The sequence below is a fragment of the Gymnoscopelus microlampas genome (assembly GCF_963454915.1).
Source record: "Gymnoscopelus microlampas genome assembly, chromosome: 23".
NCBI lineage: Eukaryota > Metazoa > Chordata > Actinopteri > Myctophiformes > Myctophidae > Gymnoscopelus > Gymnoscopelus microlampas.
The window spans coordinates 31,021,729-31,039,471 of record NC_139960.1 but is presented as its reverse complement, the minus strand read 5'-3'; the positions used below and the strand labels follow the sequence as shown (position 1 = coordinate 31,039,471).

General features: G+C 40.8%; 1 protein-coding gene across 2 annotated transcripts in view; it reads left to right on the top strand.

Annotated features, from left to right (window-relative positions):
• Positions 1 to 14,431, top strand: part of LOC311039995 (actin nucleation-promoting factor WASL-like) — a 50,080-nt gene extending 35,649 nt beyond the window's left edge. For both annotated transcript variants that reach the window (XM_084050048.1, XM_084050047.1), the window contains 5 exons: positions 220 to 262; positions 2,366 to 2,519; positions 6,011 to 6,558; positions 8,206 to 8,311; positions 9,843 to 14,431. In XM_084050048.1, the coding sequence (XP_083906174.1) occupies positions 220 to 262; positions 2,366 to 2,519; positions 6,011 to 6,558; positions 8,206 to 8,311; positions 9,843 to 9,904 (913 nt within the window). In that variant the 3' untranslated portion in view covers positions 9,905 to 14,431. The remainder of the gene's footprint in view (positions 1 to 219; positions 263 to 2,365; positions 2,520 to 6,010; positions 6,559 to 8,205; positions 8,312 to 9,842) is intronic.
• Positions 14,432 to 17,743: the final 3,312 nt, after the last annotated feature.

The following is a 17,743-nucleotide window of genomic DNA, read 5'->3' as shown; positions in this document are numbered from 1 at the left end:
TCCAGAGGCGAGGTTTGCTCTACTGACTGAGCTATCCGGACACAAATACATATCTATATGGAATCAATCACACACATATACAATTATTGAGAGTTCTTGTGGCCGCTGGGCCTTTTTGTAACTGTAATGTGATTAAGTCAAAGTTTCATTAGTGCATTCATCCCTATGGACTCTTACTTACCTCTCCATCTCCCTCTCTCTCCTTCTTTCCCTTTACAGGCACATTGGACACGTAGGATGGGATCCTAACACAGGCTTTGATGTAAGTACACAATCCGTGTGTGTGTGTGTGTGTGTGTGTGTGTGTGTGTGTGTGTGTGTGTGTGTGTGTGTGTGTGTGTGTGTGTGTGTGTGTGTGTGTGTGTGTGTGTGTGTGAGAGAGTGTTAATGTGTCTGTATATTTACATGTTTGACTGTATGTTGACACACATGCTTAGTGCCCCTCATCTCCATTCGCCCTTGGTGGTTCTTTCAGTCAGTCAGACACAGTGACAATCAGATATCAGTCCTTGAAAGCAGATATTGCATGTTCGAATATGAACTCCGATATAGTATGAGCCTGCGTCAGCGTAAAGGTTGTTACACACCGGGGCGATTTTTTCGTGCGAATAATGAGTTTTTTTTAAAAAACCTTATAAAGTCAATGGCTCCGTACATGGAGCGAAAAAGCGAAAAAGCGAAGCGAAAAAGCGTCTTTTAATTATTCGGAACGAGTCCGAATTTTGCGAATATTCGCTATTTTCGCCGGTGTCGCCCGGTGTGTAAGGACCTTAAGTCTTCAGCCCGGGGGTGCGGATACATCAGCAGAGGACACTGTTTCTGTCACTTTAATCCACCGACTGACTCCCAAGAAAACAAATGAATAAACAAACGGTCTTAACGATGTGATGTGAGATGATGAGGTCACACTGACCGACCATACAGCTCGTCTCAACTCTGCTGAAGAGAGATGACCGACTGACACATCATTTACCAACTGTGCGTCATTCATGATTTATGAATCATTCAGCGTTTTTGTCCCTGTCTGGCAGAAACCTTGTATCTCAATATTTTTTTACTTTCATTAATGGCACTACTTCGTCATACAATAGTGTCGCGATGCGACACGTTGTTAGCTTAAACATCTGCGATTTTCTGCTGTTTTTAAAAAAGATTTAAAGTGAAAGTGTTTTAGTCTGTCTGTGGGTTTTAGAAATATTTAACCAATGAAAAGTGGCCATACAAGGTCTAAGCCTGACAGCAACGGTGTGTGTGTGTGTGTGTGTGTGTGTGTGTGTGTGTGTGTGCGTGCGTGCGTGCGATCAGACATTTCTATCACACGCTTGCTCCTCAGAGCTTCAGGCTACAGCGGAGCGACGGATGCATACTGTAGATCAGAACATGATGGCTCAGAATAGTTGTCCAAACTTTAAATTCAAGCAGAGGATGTTATGTTTGTCAGAAGCTGATCTCACCAACCCTTAGGCTGCCGCAAAACTACAGATGAATCACTGAATGCATTACTTGCTGTATTACTCCGTTCTCACGAGAAATATTTGGAAACATCTGCAGTAGCTACTGCATGAGGGAAGAATTCTACAATGACATCCTTTATAGTATAGACTATCGAGACATGGGAGTGCATCAGAATAAAAGCCTGGCTAGTCATTTGATCTATGGCTAGGAAGGGATTTGAAAGTATTTACAGGACTGTGAATATGAAAGTATTATTATTATTCCAAATGATGAACCAGAGTACTGGGGAGTAATGTTCTCACTAAGCCCCCTTTAGCCAACTCATTTTTAGTGCTGATTACATTTATTTGAATGAGAAATACTTCCCGCATCCTCTTTGGACACACAACAGCATATGGTGTAAATAATAAATTACATCTACTGTATGTTAACGAGTCCTTCATTAGACCCCTGCTGGTAGTTGAAATGTTCCACCAGCAGAAGGCAGCATAAGAGCTTGCTACAGCCTATGGGGGAGTTTGTTTGAGCCTGGTTTCAGTCAGCTGCTAAACATCTTTTAATGGGGTTCTGTACACCAGAGGGTACAACATGTAAAGACAACCTGCTCAATGAGGGAGGCTTCTTTAATATGTATAAGATATATAAAAGGTCGATGCTGTTCAGAATGGATCTGCTCCCTTTCGAAACTTTCTGCCCCATCTTAACCTTGCGACCCTCCCAACATACCATAGCATAATGTCTTTAATGTATGTATTTCTCACAATTTTAAGTAGAAACCTTTGGTTTGGTAACCTGACTGCATACAACCAAAACCTGTAAACAGTAAATGTGAAATAGATTTGCATGTATATTTTGTTAATCAAGCGTAAATGGGGTCAAATTCAAGTCTTTAATCATCCCTCTCCTGCAGTTGAATAATTTGGATCCGGAGCTGAAGAACCTGTTTGACATGTGTGGCATATCTGAAGCCCAGTTGAAGGACAAGGAGACGTCCAAGGTCATCTACGACTTCATCGAGAAGAAGGGAGGGGTAGAGGCCGTCAAGAACGAGCTACGGAGACAAGGTGAGCAGTGCGAGCACCTTGATTGATTGATTGATCAGTGATCCCTGAGGGGATATTCTATGCCACTGGGTGTCAACGTTAGGTACAGGGATCAATACGGTTCCAAATGGACCCTTACAGGTCTGTAACTCTGTGCGAATGGAGCCGAATGGAACCTTACGTGTCCATTCGGTTCCATTTGCACACTCTCAGAGTTCAAATGACACTGAGGATTGTATAGTGTAGATTGGGGTCCCAGAGATTAACCTATTAAGACCGGGAACGCATCTGTGTGTCATTTTAAAAAATAGCAGATATACAAGCTCATAGAATAAATATGTTTTTAAAGCGAACATTTGTAACTCAAATCTTTGCTTCTGGGGGGGTCCCTGGAACAACGTATTTTGAAATGGGATAATTTTGGGTGGACATGAAAAAGGTTTGAGGACCACTGATATTATAGTAACATATATATATTTTTTTTAAACTGTTGTTTATAAGGCATTTGTAGAATCCCCATAAGCAAAGATTTGAGTTACAAATGTTGGCTTTAAAAATATATATATTCAAAGATTTGCACAAATTTTCATGATTTAAAAAAAAATAGCAGATCTACAAGCTCATAGTGCGGCACTCGGTGCCGCACTATGAGCTTGTAGATCTGCTATTTTTTAATAGCCCAAAGAAATCTTAAAATGACACGATTCGTTCCCGGTCTTGGTCTTAATGGGTTAAAGAGATGGGGGGGAAAAAAAGAATTGTACCAGGAGACAGTCTGTGGCCTAATGCATATCAAACTGGGGGTCCTTGGGATTAAAAAGGTTGAGAATCTTATGGACCACAATGAAAATAAGCCCCCTTTTATTGTTTTAGCATTTTACCTTCCTGTACTGTTAATAATTGTGTAAGAAGATATGAATGCAGTTCAGTAATACCTTCCTATTGTTATTCCTAACCCAGGAAAACTCATGCTGATCTCCAAGCTTGTAGATCGACTATTTTGGCTATTTTTAAAATATGTTTAACATGAAAGAAGTTAAATCTGTCTCTGGGTTTAAAAAAATCTAACCACTGAAGAATTTTAACAAGGTTCTTTTTTTTCTTTTTTATGTTCGCCTGTAATGACGTGCATAACATAGAGGCCAGTTTTTTTATTATAAGTGATTCATTAATTAATTTATCGCTGCAGAAAGAAAACAAGTGTATCTAAAATCTGGTTAATCTGCAAAAAACATCAAGAGGTGGAGGAAATATGAAAGACCTGAATTTTGAGGTTAAAATGTGAAAGCTAGGGGGTCGCAATTGCCATCCCCTGGAACCCCACACGCCTGTGTGTGTGTGTGTGTGTGTGTGTGTGTGTGTGTGTGTGTGTGTGTTTCCTGACGTTGCTCTCCTGAAGTTGTTTTGGCTGGGTGCGTCCGCAGACTCCGCACTGACGGCGCAAATGAACTTCCTGTTTTCTTCCTAAGGGAATATGGGCAATATGGAATGCGTGGCTCTAACGACACTTTAGAAGTTCACAAACAATGCCCTGCCAGGACTCTGTGGGCCGGGCCGTACATAACGTCATTTCAGCCCCATGTTAATGCATTATGCAATCACGCCTTTCTAGTTAAAAATCAACATATTGTCATTGTCCCGCAGAAAAGCCTATTTATATCACACATACAGTGGTTAGACCCTGGTGTTCAAGTGACTGCCCACCCTGAAACGGAACATATTGTTGCTGTCAGTTGAAAACCCACAGACAGACTTAACCACTTTCAACTGTGTGCAACCTTACAGGTGGCAATCCTTAAAAAAAATAGCCAATCTACAAGCGTGTGCTTGCTTCTTTTTTTGCGACACTGTCATACTATGACAAAGTGTAATAATCCATGTTGCCATTGTGTCCCTCAGGCCCTCCCAGGTGGAGTGGTAGGTCTCTATGCATGGACCTGCTGTGATAGAGGTCACATCTTGACATGCACTTTTATGTGTGTGAACTCTGTAACCATGTGTGATAAAGAATTATTATATTCAGTGTTATCTCTATAACAGGGAGAAGTAGGCATTTCATTGGCATAACGCTAGATGTCCTTGCAGATGTGCTTGCAGCAGACACTCAAAGCAATGCACCCTAACTGAGATGACTGATCGTTTCTCGCTGCAGAAGTTAGTTAGGGCAAGGCTGCCTCCTATTGGTGTAACTTGGAAACTGCATGGTATTGGTTCCAGTGTTTAAACCAGATCTAGAAAAGATGAATGTTGACTCTAGCATGGTGTGAGTCACTTTGTGTGACCATCTGCATCTTACAAGTGGATTTCACAGTCAACTTACAGTTGAATATTGTCTCTGAAGGCCTGGGTGTGAACTGTAAGTGTTGAATTATAGAGTAAGAGTAAGGCTGAATATTGTCTTCCAGTTATTATTTTTTAACATGCCTGATGTGTGGGGGTTTGCAGTGAAAGACCAACAAGTATCCGAGAGTGACATTATGCCAACTAGGCCAGGGATTCTCAAACTTTTTTTTATATACAAGGACTGGGATTGCCAAATGTTTTGGCAACCCCATACACTACTTATTTATTGTGTAGTTTCAAGGATGAAATAAAGCATGCATTGGTTGCCTTGAATAGGAATATTTATTAGAATTTACATTTATAACACTGATTCCTGCTGATTTGTCTTTTCAGCATAGTATACAGATCCTTAAAAAAAATATATATATATTTTGCAAAGGTTCATTTTCTTCCGTAATATAATTCAAAAAGTGAAACTTTCATAATATTCTCGATTCATTGTGCATAAAGTTAAATATTTAAAACCTTTTTTTGTTTTAATCTTGATGATTATGGCATACAGCTCATGAAAATAAAAAATCCATATCTCAAAATATTAGAATATTACATGAGACCACTAAAAAAAAAAAGATTTATAATACAGAAATGTCGACCAAAAGTATGTGAATTTATGCACTCAATACTTGTGCTTCCGTATGTTGACAAGCTTTATGGAGATGCTGATGCTAATTTCTGTATTATAAATCTTTTTTTGGAGTGGTCTCATGTAGTAATCTAATATTTTGAGATATGTATTTTTGTCTGTATGCCATAATCATCAAGACTAAAACAAAAAAAAGGTTGTAAATATTTCACTTTATGCGCAATGAATTAAGAATATATGAAAGTTTCACTTTTGAATTATATTACGGAAAAATGAACTTTTCCACAACAATTGTTTTTTTGTTGAGAACTATCTGTATAGCCTATATCTGTTGCCATAACCTTAATAAAAAAATAATGAAATAAAAAACAAAGAAAATTATGTTTTGGCTATGGTTTTTAAAAACAAATTTCCCATTAAGTCAACAAAAGACTTAATGGGAAAGATATATATTTTAACTTTTTTCAGTTGGTCAATGTGCGACTCCACTTGGGGTCCTGACCCATAGATTGAGAACCTCTGAACTAGACATACTGTAGGTAGTACTGAAAACATTTTTAACCGTCATTTCTCTCTCTCTTTCCAGCCCCGCCACCCCCACCCTCCAGAGGAGGACCGCCTCCCCCACCCCCCCACCACGGCTCGGCCCCTCCCCCTCCTCCCCCCGCCCGCGGCGGCCGGGGTGCCCCGCCCCCGCCCCCTCCCTCCCGGCCCCCCAACTCGGCGCCCCCACCGCCGCCCCCCTCCCGGCCGGGCGTGTCGGCCCCGCCGCCCCCTCCCCCTCCCAGCCGGGTGTCCCTCCCGCCCCCTCCTCCCCCCGTCGCTTCCCACGCCTCCCTTCCGGTGGCCCCGCCCCCTCCTCCCCCGCCCCCTGCTCCGGCCAGCATGGGCGCTCCTCCCCCGCCGCCCCCTCCGCCGCCCCCGCCCCCCCCGGGGCCTCCTCCCCCGCCGGGACCCCCCGCCGTGGTGTCGGATTCGGGCGGCGGCGGCGAGGGTAAGGGTGCGTTGCTGAGTCAGATCAGAGAGGGCACGCAGCTCAAGAGGGTGGAGCAGAAGGAGAGGCCCACCTCCACCTCCGGCGGTGGACGGGACGCGCTCCTGGACCAGATAAGACAAGGCATCCAACTCAAGCCTGTAAGTACTGGAGCACCACCTATAAATAATCAATCAATCAAATCCGTTTAACCTTCGGTATCTGTATCTTAAATGCTGAATTTACACTGTGGCCTCAATAAAGGACTATATTATGCACTGGAACTTCACCTGAATCCAATATCACCATATTTTAATTTTTTACCAAAACTCTCCATGGCGTTACAATATATTGATACTATCATATTGTGATATACAGTATATGTCGAAAATATACAAGCTCATAACACATTGTGAGGTTGTAGATGGACTATTTTTGATAATTGTCAAAATAAACAGAATATTTTTTAAAATTAAAATAGAGTTTAAATGATTTAAACCAGGAAATAATCAATATAATATTGATATGACAGCCGTTTACCCAGCTCTTACTGAAATGAAGAAACTTTCAGACAGCGGGCGGTTAGTCACCGCCGTCTCCATCGTCTAGTGATGACAATGTTCGGGGAAGACGTTGTCATCACGGCAAGCACCAACACAAACACTTTTTATTGGCCCCTACCGGATAATACAGCTTTTTGAAGCTTGCTGCACCCACGCTCAACTTAAACAAATTAATTATTAAAGTTAACATCTGGTAACAGTGAATAAATGTCACCATAGGACTGTGATACCAGTAAAAATGAACTGTACGCCGTAAATGTCTTTCCATGAGAACATTGCCACTGATGTCACAGTGTAAAATAGAACATTTGGAAATGTGTACTCAGAGTTAAATTGACATTGAGAATTTTACAGTGTACATTGGGGTCGCACTAGGGCGGGGCGATAGGACTTCAAATCAATATCACGATTATTTCAAACTTGTGGCTTGATTACGATTAATGAACGATTATTAAAAAGAGTGAAAATAGCAGATCTACAAGCTCACAATGCATCGCAATGTGCTTGTAGATCTGCTATTTTCGCCACCTTATCAGACTAATCGATTTTGTCAATTAGAAAAAAATCAATAACTAATTTGCTTGTGTTTATTTGTTGATATTTAAGGAAAACAAAGTCAACGAAAAAACCTGCTTCTCCACTAATTGATTAAGCTACATGAGCAACATTAAGTCGATTATTGGTTCTAAATGTCGGTTTCGATATATGTTTGGTTGATTGCCCAGCCCAGCCCTAGCCCAGAGATTTATTTACAGTATGGTAAGTTATCAAATGGGGGTCTGTGGGCTACTAAAGCTCTTCTGTGTCACACATGCCACCGACAGAAGCATTTTGTGGAAAATGGAAATGTGCAGTTAACGAATGAGGAGCTTTTCTCTGAGTTGAAGCGCTTTGGTTTCATTGGAGTTGATTCCTTGTTGATGTTTGAGAACCTCCCCTGAGAACTCACTGGATCTCAGGGACCCTCTGGAACCAACTAAAAGGACCCCAGCAAAATGAGTTAATATAGCGTCAAAATCTGTTTAACCACTTGAGCTTGGAGATCGGCTATTTTCAAAAAGTATTGGACATTTTTAAAATATTTTTGGAACATTTTAACCCTAACACAAATCTTGTATGGGGGTCCCTGGCACAAAATATTTCCAGATGGTGGTCCGTGACCAAATCCATATATATTTTGGGGTCCCTTGACATGAAAAGGTTTGAGAAACCCTGTGCTAACTGATTTGCTCTGGTGTCCTCCAGAAAGTGGAGGGAGAGTCCTCTCCCGCCAACGCGGCGCCGTCAGCGGGCATCGTAGGAGCATTGATGGAAGTGATGCAGAAGCGAAGCAAGGCAATTCACTCCTCAGGTACAAAACACATGCACACAGATGCATATCACACCATTATGTGCACCTTTTGACACAGTCAACCATACACTTTTGATCGACTGCATAAGGCAGGTATTCAAACACACTCAGTGGCGTGCACAGACATTTTGAGGGGCAGGTGCTCAAGTAAATTATACTTTTTATTGTTTACTTGGTCTGCTCTTTTTTCCCCTCTACACCTATACCTCTTTGCCAAAAATAGCCGATCTACAAGCCCACAACGCCTCGCAGCGCGAGGCGTTGTGGGCTTGTAGATCTGCTATTTTTGGCTAAAGTTCTCCTCAGAAAAGGGATGCTAGGTTTCGAGTGGTTATGGTAAAAAGAAAAATCATATCACATAAAGATTTGGCGGACCCCCTGTAGTAACTCTGAGGACCCCCTAGGGGTCCCGGATCCCCTGTTGAAGACCCCTGCTGTAAACTGAAAAAAAAGGGCACTTCTGGTCAAGAGGGCAAAGGGCAGGTGCTCTAGCACCACCTAGAGTCTATCTGTGCACGTCCCTTAACACACTGTTATCCACAAATGATGCGATGCGACAGTGCGGACTAGCCGACGACACCAACTCGGGACTCAAGGATCGCTGCCCCCCACACCCTCCTGTCTGGCATCTGGGTCTTGAGCTCTGCAGTGTTGTTGGCTCCGCTGTCGCGCTGCATTGAGTCTTAACATATACTGTACACTAGGTGGTGCGCCCGTTTCCCCTCTCTGCTGCGGCATTGGTTGGCTCCCACAGCGTTACTTCGCTGGCTACTACCAATCAATCAATCTAATTAGGTAATAATAGGTTTAACCCATTAAGACCAGGAAAGCATCTGTCATTTTAGATTTTAACCACTTTAACCATTATTTGATACTTTGGCTATTCAAAAATAGCAGATATACGAGCTTGTAGATATGCTATTTTTGAAAAATCTTGAACATTTGTGCAGATCTTTGAATAGATCTTTTTTTAAAGTGAACATTTTTTAACTCAAATCTTTGCTTCTGGGGGTCCCTAGAACTAAATCTTTTGAGATGGGGGTCCATGGCCAAATACATATAATTTTGGGTGGTCCTTGACATGAAAAAGTTTGAAAACCACTGATATTATAGCAACAGAAGTGTTTCAGAAAACTGTTTTGAAGGATTTAGAAGGCATTTGTAGAATCGGCCTCAGGTCTTAATGGGTTAATATACTGTTTTGTTTGGCTGAAGAGAAGGAGGAGGGACACTGGTGGTAGTTGAGTGTGGGTGCCCCTGGCTGATAGCGGGGCATAGAGAGACCATCAGCTCAGACGAGCAGCTCTGCATTTGTGTACAGACGTGATAAAAATCGGTCCGCATCGCGAGCGCATTTCTGAAAAAGCTGAACTACTCAACTTTTAAAAGCGCTCTGCTCGGCCAGAAGAAGCGCTCAGACCAGCAACTGTTTTGGTCATTTCTCGCAGGTTTAAATGTAAAAAGGAGCTGCCCAATTTCTTTTAAAAATCTTTCATTTATTTTGTACAAATAAATGCCCTCTCCTCCACAGATGAGGATGATGATGACGATGAAGATGAGGACTTTGAGGATGATGATGAATGGGACGACTAGCGATCTTCCTCCCTCTCTGACCCCCCCCCCCCTCCTATCCCATAGAGATGATAATGACACTAAACTGTGTCCTGTCTTTGAATCTTTAATCTCAGATGATAATTGTAAATGTTCTGTTGACTTGCTGTATATTTTTGTTGCCTTGCCTATGCTCTTTTTTTTTATTAATCTGTGCAATACCTCATTTAATCTGTAGATGTATTGTCATTCTCATATCTCACCGTTTGTTTCCTTTTCTCTTGTCTTTCTCCTCATATTCTTTCTTTGCCACTTTTCTCCCCCACTCTCATATTCTCTCTCTCTCACTCTTTTTCCTGTTTCTATATGTGACCATCACTCACTCTCTTTCTCTCATTTCATTTTAGATGGTAGTCTTTGTGTCTTTCACTCTTACGCCCAACTTATGCTTAGTTGTATACGCCGGGATCTCACTCCGAAAATAGACGATCTACGAACTCACAGACGCATTGTGAGCTCGTAGATCGGCAATTATCGGTGCATAACGCGATGCACTACCAAGTATAAGGGCACGGTCACACGTCTGCGCCAGAAGCGTCGCAGCCAACACATGTGGAGGCGTTAAGGCGGGTCAATTTCCCGCGTTGTCTTGCGGGTTGTGGTCAGTGCTGGTTTTCTGGTGTTTGTAGTTGATTTGACTGACGTTAGAGTGGTTGGCTCACTGAAAGAGAAATGGCTGCCGAGTGGGGTCAACCCGCAACGCCTCGTTCTTATTTTGGTTGATGCCCAGTCAAAGTTCACCAATGTTGAACTCCATGCTTCACACCCGTCAACGCACCGCACTGGGACGCTCCACCCTTTTGAAGTGAACTTATCATCGAATTCCTTATTTATCCCACTATCGATCCTTTTCTATTACTGGTAGTTGTTGACAAATTGGTTCTAGTCTGGGGCTCTCTATCGCTTTTTATTTAATTTCCACAGACTATCGAAGGTAGAGCATGTTGCCTTCAACTTATGCGCAACATTGAAGCGACATGGGCATGCAAGCCATTAAATTCATGTTGCTTATTTTTACCGGCAAGAAATTGAACAGAAGTCAAAAAGCTTTATTAGAACGACCTATGTGCCAGTGATGTGCTTTCTATGACATGATGTCACGTCAGGTTAAATAGATAAGAGATTTGATAAGCCAAAACCTTAAGGGTTTCAACGACTTTGGAAACGATCCCCATCCCTCGTGACCGTGCCCCGAACTAGGCTTTATGCCGTCTCTCTTTCTGTCTACATCTCTCACCCAAATCCACCTCCCTCCCTGATTAACATGTGCAATTTTACATCAAGTTCTCTCTTGATCTGTAGAGTTGAATGTTTTGTTTCTCTTTTTGCTCGGTGATGGAAGAAAGGACTTCAAGAGAAAAATTTAAAACTGACAAGAAAAAAAATAAAAATTGTATAGTTTGAGAGGAAAATGAAACAAAATGGAGAACGCTATTTTCATACCTGATCGCTCTCTCTCTACTTTATTTTTTACTTATTAAAATGATCTATCTGAAGTTAGGGCGCTTTTATTTTCTTAAAACAAAGAACGGAAAGAAAAAAGCTCTTATTTTGGAAATGTTAAGCTTTCCATTTGTTTTTCGCTGTCGAAATGTAAATGTTGCTCACCAGAGGTTGAGTCTTGCTATATTTTTGCACAGATTGAAAGATGAGACTCGCTGCATGAGAACAGGACGTTTAATGAGGTCTGTATCTCTGCAGAACACCATAGAAAACAACATACGTTGTACTTTACATATCATCACTGTCGGGTGGAAACCTTGTATGTCCAAAACTGTTACTGTACTGAAAAAAAGAACCTGTGTTCCAATGAATCCAATGTAGTTATTATTTAGTCACCAGCTCTTGTTAATACCCTTCATTGGTTCAATACTTATAAACCCCCACAGACACACTCAACCACTTTCACTTAACATTGAGAGTGAAACGCGTTGTGAGCTTGTAGATCTGCCATTTCTGCTACTTTCGTGTGTGTATTATGTCAAAGTAGGGCATTAATTTACGGGAGAAAAAACATAAAAAGTTGAAATATGGAGATATTTCTGCCTGATGGCAACAGGTATCGTTGCTGTCGGGCAGAAAGTGAAAGTGGTCGGTGGGTTTTATAAACATTGAACCAATGAAAAGTATTAAGAGCTTGTGACTGAATAACTACATTAGATTTATTGGAGCACAGGTTCTTTTTTTCCATTTCCTGAAAAGCAAAGGTTTTAGACATACAGGGTTTCTGCCCAACAGCCACGATACTGTTGTAGAAGTCCACCTCTCCTATTTTTTTTACACTGCTTTTGCTTATGGAAGCTCTGCTGCTTTCCGCATCACACTCAAGCAGAATTGATTGGAAAGAAAAGTTTTCCTCTTTTTTTTCAGTAGGGCCGGGCAATATTTTGATATATCGATATCGTGATCTGTGGCTAGATATCGTCTGGGATTTTTGATATCCTGACATATTGGTCTGGCATAAGTCTTAATCACTTAAGCCCTATTTTATGCTGGCTTTCCCGCTAATGTTAAAAATGTTCTACAATAGCGGAAATAGCCCATCTACAGTACAAGCTCACAACCAGTTGCTTTGCGACAAGTTCTGAGCTGATAGAGTTTTCGCTATTTTACAAAAATGTTGAATAAATAATAATAAAACAAGCTATCGTCTCAATATCGAGGTAGTTAATCAAAGAAAATTACAAGATATTTGATTTTGTCCATATCGCCCAGCCCTACTTTTTCAGTTACCTGAAGCTATCAAGAATGGGGCCAGTTTACTACTGGTAAAGATATACTGCAGTTCTGTTTTAAAGTGCATTTATAGTAACTGCTGTGTAACGGTTATGATGGACCTGTTGCAATACTGATGCAGGGGGGAGCTCACTGTACACTTTCAACTATCTACACTACAATACACTACACTACACAAACAGTGGTCGCCACCTGATGTCATGACTGCCTGCCAGTTGTGAATTTTTGTTCCTTTATTTTATCATTTTCAAAAGCTGATTCATAGGGAATCTCATGTTTTTTATTTTCTGTGTAGTTTTTTCCCCCTTTTTTTAAGTAGCCACCAGAGTGTCGGTACACAGCTGTTTGTTTGAATCAGGTCGTCCAAAATGTCAAGCTTGAGAAATAAAAGACTAAAAGAATAAAATGATTTTACACGCCTGACCATTATAGTTGGGTTTCAGATGCCTGCAGCTGCTGTCCTCAAACAATGGAGGTGAATTAAGATTCCTTGTCGCTTCCACTAACTGCTAACTGTTAGTATGAAAACATGTTGCTGCGCTTTGTTTCTGTCACTTACAAAGTTTGTGCAGGGGTTATTACAGTAAGTCTGTATAACGTATAATAAAGACATAACATTACACAGATGCGTTCCCGGATTGAACGAGTTAATGACCCCTTGCCCCTGTCAGGCAGCCATGTTGGATGCTCTCAGGCAGTAAGGGCACCTTCACGCACGCAGTTCATACGCCTTGTAACCAACCTAGACAGCCGAGACTTCAGATGTGTCAGTTTCCCATGTTGTCTTGCAGGGTTGTGGGCAGTCCCCTGGCATGAGTGCATTTTCTACTGTGTAGTTTGTTTGACTCATGTTGATGTGGTTGACTTACTGAAAGAAAAGAAAATGGCCGCCAAGTCGGGTCAATGACCATGCTTCTTTCCTATTGGCTGGAGCCCGGTCAAAGCTCATCAGTACTAAACTCAAAGCTTCACTCTCATCAAACTTTACATGCTTCAAAGCTGTCAATACGCAGGATCGGGAAACTCCGCTCCTTTGCTCTCATACTCATAGAATGGAAGTGAACTGGGAAGCTGACGCATATGAAGCACATGTGTGAGCGTGCCCTGGCAGTAGTGCTAGTAGGTTTTCCAACTGCACTTTGATTCTGTCGGGCAGAAACGTCGTAACTCTGTATTTAAATTTTGAGTTTTTTCCTGTAAATTAATGCCCTACTCTGCCATACAAGAGTGTCGCACAAAAGTAGTGTAAATGGCAGATGTGACGCAGATGTGACTCATTGTGAGAATGGCTATTTTCCCATTTGGACATACAAGATTTCCACCCAACAGCATGGGTTTCTATTAGGTTAAAGTGATATGCAACATTATGAAAGTAAGTCGCAGATGGATGGGGGTTGACAGGTAAAACAGGTCCACCCAAAATGAAATGCAATTTTGTCCCCCTCATTATTATTATTATTATTATTGGGTGAGGGGCAAAAATAATGTAGTGAATCAAAATGATTCAAATGTTAGCTGTTGAATGGAAGGACTAATGTTGGCAGTTCCTCTTTATTCTTGAGTAATACGTTGTCCCTTGGTGATGTTAAGTGCTCAACTCTCATATCAAGATATTTTCTGGGGATTTTGTTTTTGTTTTTTTAAATGCAGATGTTAGTTTATATAGACAACAGCTGGGTTATAATAGGATTTTAAGCCTTCCCACCGAGGCTGGACATTAAAATAATTCTATCTTACATTGTACACTCAAATAAAAAGATTCATATGTGACTATTCCCGCGTTTGGTTTCTATCACTGTCCACATGGGTCTCCATACCTGTTAAAGGATCCGTTTCTGTGATGTTTTGACCCTCCGTGTGTGTTTTCTTCCCCTGCCCATGTGTATGTGATTTAGTAGAGCAATAGAAATGTCAGCACGTCTTTCTTTGTTTCTCTCTGCATTTCCAAGAGTGTGACTTTAGGTTTATGCGTGTGTGTGCACGGACGTGCGTGTACATACCTGAAAGAGCGTGTGTGAAGCAGAAGAGTGATGAATGAAAGCAGCTCTCACCACACCCAGACAGCACAGACAGGCCAGGGAGCACAATGGATCTGCCAACAGCTGAACTCAAACCCTGTCCCACGTCCAACTCTCCTCCACACTAACTGTTGCTATTTCATTAGCTTTTATTCAACAATATGAGTATGACATAAGATGAAAATGTTCCACTATGTGAATATGGTCCATACTATAGGTAGAAGAAGTGTGATAGTGTAGGTGAGACATAACCACGTTTGTATGCACCCAATATAGACAATGTTGCATTTAATGTACAGATTGTATTTATCTATTATCCAGCTATCAATTCAATTGTTTGGGTGTCACAGATGAGATGTACTGTATGCTTCTTTGCTGCATAGACATACAGTACATTAATGGGCTAGTGAAATTATCATACCAATCTTTATATCTGTCAAGTGTGCAAGCATGTGTGTATTCCAGTAATGCTGCCATGCTAGTGTACCAGAGTCCTTAATCCTTTTATATTGTAAGCTTTGCTGCAGTGAGAATGGACACCTGCCGACTGACAGGTCAGCTAATGTGCGCATCCTAGGCTAAAAGTAAACAGCCAACAGACACGCAAATAAACATGTAAGTGAACATGATTTGTGTATCCTAATGTAAGTAATGTCTTTTACGTCTTTTCTATTGATGTGTTATTTAACCTGACACATTAAGTCACCTGACAGTGTGTTGTACACTGTTCAAATGGGAATTAGGAGGTTACAACAGATCATCAGCCAAATTAAACCACTGGTTCTCAAAGTGGGGTACGGGGACCCACAGGGGTCCTTATAGTTACATTTGTTTTCAAAAGGAGGAAGTTCAGTGATTTTGGACAGACAGACATAGCATTTTTTTTTCACTGGGAGAAATTATCACAGTTATTAGATGGAGGCCACCTCCTGGAGCTAACCAGTTCAATTGGAGAATTTAAAAGGAAACATTATTTAAAAAAAGGCCATTTGGAACAAGTGCATAGTAGTCGATACAAATGTTACAAGCACATATAATACTGTCCATTAAAATGGTCTTTGATTTTTAGCATCCAGCTTCTCCATTGAGATTGCTTCTGAAGTATATCAGTTTCTATCAGTAAGGCACTTTGATGCAAAGGGGCAGGTGCCCCCCCCCCCCTCCAAGGCCAGTAAGGTAGCTTGCCTAACACTTGGTTCCACAAAAGTGGAGCCCTGACGACAAATGCTCTATCCCCTTCTGTAACAACAAGGCTTGTTGTTTGGAGATCGAGTGGAGTAACAGCTGGTCTGACGATCGAAGGTTGCAGGAAGGGATGTTAAAAGTTTGCATCATAGCCATACTCAATTCCAAGTTATTTATTTGTTTATTAGTTCGATTTTATCCTGTGGTAGACATTTTGCTTTATTTTGTGATTTTGTATTCCGGTTTGACAGTTTAATGGACAGTATATTGAAATATGATTGTTATTCATTTTGTTCAAATTCAATTTAGTGTTTATTTTGTTGAATTCACGTTGATGATTTTTAGGTTAAAAAACAGTGTTGTTGCAGCTTTAAGAGACATTACAGGTTGTATTTAATTGATAATTTAATTAAAAATGACTAACACCTGATCGTTTAGGTGCAGTTCAGTTGACTCAAGCTGCTGCTTCAACCACTCACACTAGCTGCTAAAGGTCAGTATGCACAAAACATTTGTTGTTTTGCCTTTACTTTTTCAATTGAAATCAGATTTCAATTGAAAAACATACTAGCCTATATTTTATGATGAAAACCCTCAGATAGCCTAAACAGCTTGTCAAATCTAGCTAGCTAACCCTGATGTTGTGTCGGGTGTCCATGCTGTTGACATTGACATTTGAACAGCTGCTGAATTAAAGCAGAGAGAGTTGTACACACACACACACACACACACACACACACACACACACACACACACACACACACACACACACAGGCACATTTTAATTATTTAACTTGGATCTGCACAAAAAGTGCAATACATGTTAGATCCAAACACTGATCAGAAGGTTACATTATACGGTCAAACCAGATACAACTGCTGCATATATGCTTATTAACACTAATTAAATTCGAATATTAGTCTTAAAAATTGGAAGATATCAAATATTTGATACCTTCCAATTTTTAAGATGGGGGGGAAATATATATATTTAATATATATATATTTTTAATAAATTTTTCCCCCCATATTCGAGGAATATTGAATATTAATTTACCAGCCCTATAACACACAGAGGAAAAAAGATAACACTTGACATACTACTATATACAGAAATTTGACAGATGTTTTTTTTTTTTTTGTCCCCCCTTAGCTGCTCAAGGATAAATGAAACATTGTCTTGTCCAGATAGACAGACTGCCCATGATAGCTGAGACAGAACAGTATTTAGCCAACTTTTTCGCATTTGTCTTTTGCAATCCTCCCAATTGCAGGCCACTGAGCACAAGTCTGTGAACGTGGCCCAGACTCCCAAACACAAGGACAAGTTGACAGTTATATATCCCAACTGGCCATAATATGTTCCACCAAAGGCTGACATTTCATAAGTTTGGATGTAAAACAAGTGTCCATATACAAATCAAATGGGCAACCTATTTCAAAGATCGTAACAGTTTTTCTAATTAAATTAATGAACACAATATCTGGGGTATTTGGAATATCTTGCAGTGAATTGACGTGTGTCATTGTGATGGTTTTACAGTGCTGTGTTTATACATTTTTGTTGTCCCTTCCTGTACTTCTCTGATCTTGTCTGAGACCAGATCCACCAGATGGTCATGTCTATAGCGTACAGTCCTTTATAAAACTTTTTCTTTTCTTTTCACATGTTGGAGTTGGGTTCATTCTGATCAAGGGAACACATGAGTAAAGAAGAGCTGCTGCTTCAAGCACTCGCTCTGCTAAAGGTCAGTACGCACTAAACATGTAGCACATTTGTCGTTTTGCCTTTCTTTTTTCAATTGAAATAAGATATCTGATTTCAATTGAAAAACATTTTATGTTTTATGATGAAAAGAAAACCCTCAGATAGCCTAAACAA